General features: G+C 56.4%; 1 protein-coding gene across 1 annotated transcript in view; it reads right to left on the reverse strand.

Moving 5' to 3' along the window:
* P884DRAFT_256493 (voltage-dependent anion channel) overlaps positions 1-1,643 on the reverse strand; it is a gene marked incomplete at its 5' end in the record, with an annotated part of 2,136 nt that extends 493 nt beyond the window's left edge. The window contains 5 exons of the mRNA XM_069441067.1: positions 34-173; positions 317-552; positions 721-1,022; positions 1,134-1,278; positions 1,472-1,643. Coding sequence (XP_069300289.1) covers positions 34-173; positions 317-552; positions 721-1,022; positions 1,134-1,278; positions 1,472-1,643 — 995 coding nt within the window. The remainder of the gene's footprint in view (positions 1-33; positions 174-316; positions 553-720; positions 1,023-1,133; positions 1,279-1,471) is intronic.
* Positions 1,644-1,757: the final 114 nt, after the last annotated feature.

Raw genomic sequence — 1,757 nt, forward strand, 5'->3', positions numbered from 1 at the left:
GGGAAGAGGGCAAGGGACGGGGAGAGGACTCACAGCTCCCTCCTCCACAAGCAGCGCAGCATCTTTGTGAACACCAGGATCCACACCAGGACCAAGCATCCCGCCAGCACGCAGCCAAAGATCTGGAGACCGGGGCTGTCGAAGGCGCTGCCGAGCGCTTCTGTGGCCGTTACCTGTATAAGTCACGGACAGGAACGTGGGTTCCCCCCTTCGTCAGCGGACCATTTTCTTCCCTTTTAGGCCTTGTTTGCGCCAGGACAGGTAGTGTGTGTTTGTGTGTGTATGGGTTCGTGTGGGGGAGGAAGAAAGAACTCACCAGAGCGGTATTGGGAAACACAAAAGAGAACCACGTCATCTGGAAGTGCAGCTTCCCCTTGCTCTCGGGCCGCAGGTACTTCCACAGCGAGCCGACCGAGACGAGGAAGAACCAGGTGCTCAGTCCCCACAACCAGAGGCCGGCCACGTAGGCCAGCAAGCGAAGGATGTGCACGGCATGCTCCGTGCCCATGAAGTCGGACGGGAAGATGGAGTGACTGAGGGAGCCCAGTTGTACTGTTTAGTTTCCCTCATGTTTGTTTGGATTAGTTTATGTACCCCATCGCGGCGGCAGTTCGAACTCCTGTATGCAATAGGCAAAGGAATAAGGGGGAAGGAAAGGAAGAAAAGGAAGGGAAGGTAGATAGAAAAGAGAAGAAGAAGAAGAAGAAGAACGAAACGCACCTAGACCGGCAGAACTAAAGGCGCTCGGCCCAATCGAGATGAACACACCCGGTCGTTGGTGGTCGCGCGGCAGCTTCTGCGTCATGAGCCGGTACAGGAAGGCGGCGCAAATCATGAAGCTAATCAAAAAGCCCGTTCCCTGGGCAGTGATAGCGGCCAGTGCGACAGGGACCGTGTTGATGCCGTCGGGCCGGCCGGCGCGGCCGGCGGCCGAGATGAGGTTGCCGCCGAAGGGGGCACTGAGGAGCAGCGGGTAGGCCGGGAAGACCCAAACGGGGGTCATGGTGTGGATTGGAAACACCCTGGATTTTACGGGGGGAGATGTGAGCTTGTCTCGAATTTGGTTTTGTTTTGTTTCGTTGCTGGAGGGGTGGAAAAGGGGAAAAGCAAGGCGGGGGGCCGGGGGGACGAACTGTGTCGACCAGATGGTGAGATAGAGGGCGGCGCTGACGACGGCGCTCAGTCCGATGTAGACCCAGAAGAGGGCTTCGGCGACACTCAGAAGCCAGTGCCCGACGTGGGGTACGCCGTATTGGGTGATGGTGATGAGGATGGTTGCTATTCTGTGGCGGGTGTTGAGTAACGCAGTCAAGCGGCTTGGGGCACGCGGCCGCTGTTGGCGGCGGGCAGTTTCGGGGACTTACGAGACGATCTCGAGCCTGTGTCAGTAGTAGTCCCATGCTCGAGTTGCGTCAAATCGAAGGAGAAGAAGGACAAAAGGAAAAAAAAAAAAGAAAGAAGTAACGCCTACTCACAATGGCGGATATGAACAGACTCTCAAACTGGTCTGTGAACGAGTCCACCAGACTTCCGGGCCGCAAGTAAAACCGCAGCGAGATTAAGATGCAGTTCATAACGAAGAGACAGAGATTTAGGAAGAAAAAGCCCAACCCGATACCCGTCAGCCATTGTGACCTGTATGGTACTACAGCCAGCGTTAGCCAGTGTCTTTCTTCCCTTCAGAACGGCAGAAGAGCAGTAGAAGCAGCAGCAGTAGAAGCAGCAGCAGGAGGAGGAGGAGGAGGAGGAGGAGGAGG

The sequence above is a fragment of the Thermothelomyces heterothallicus genome, assembly GCF_042370625.1.
Source record: "Thermothelomyces heterothallicus CBS 202.75 unplaced genomic scaffold P884_scaffold_4, whole genome shotgun sequence".
Taxonomy (NCBI): Eukaryota; Fungi; Ascomycota; class Sordariomycetes; order Sordariales; family Chaetomiaceae; genus Thermothelomyces; species Thermothelomyces heterothallicus.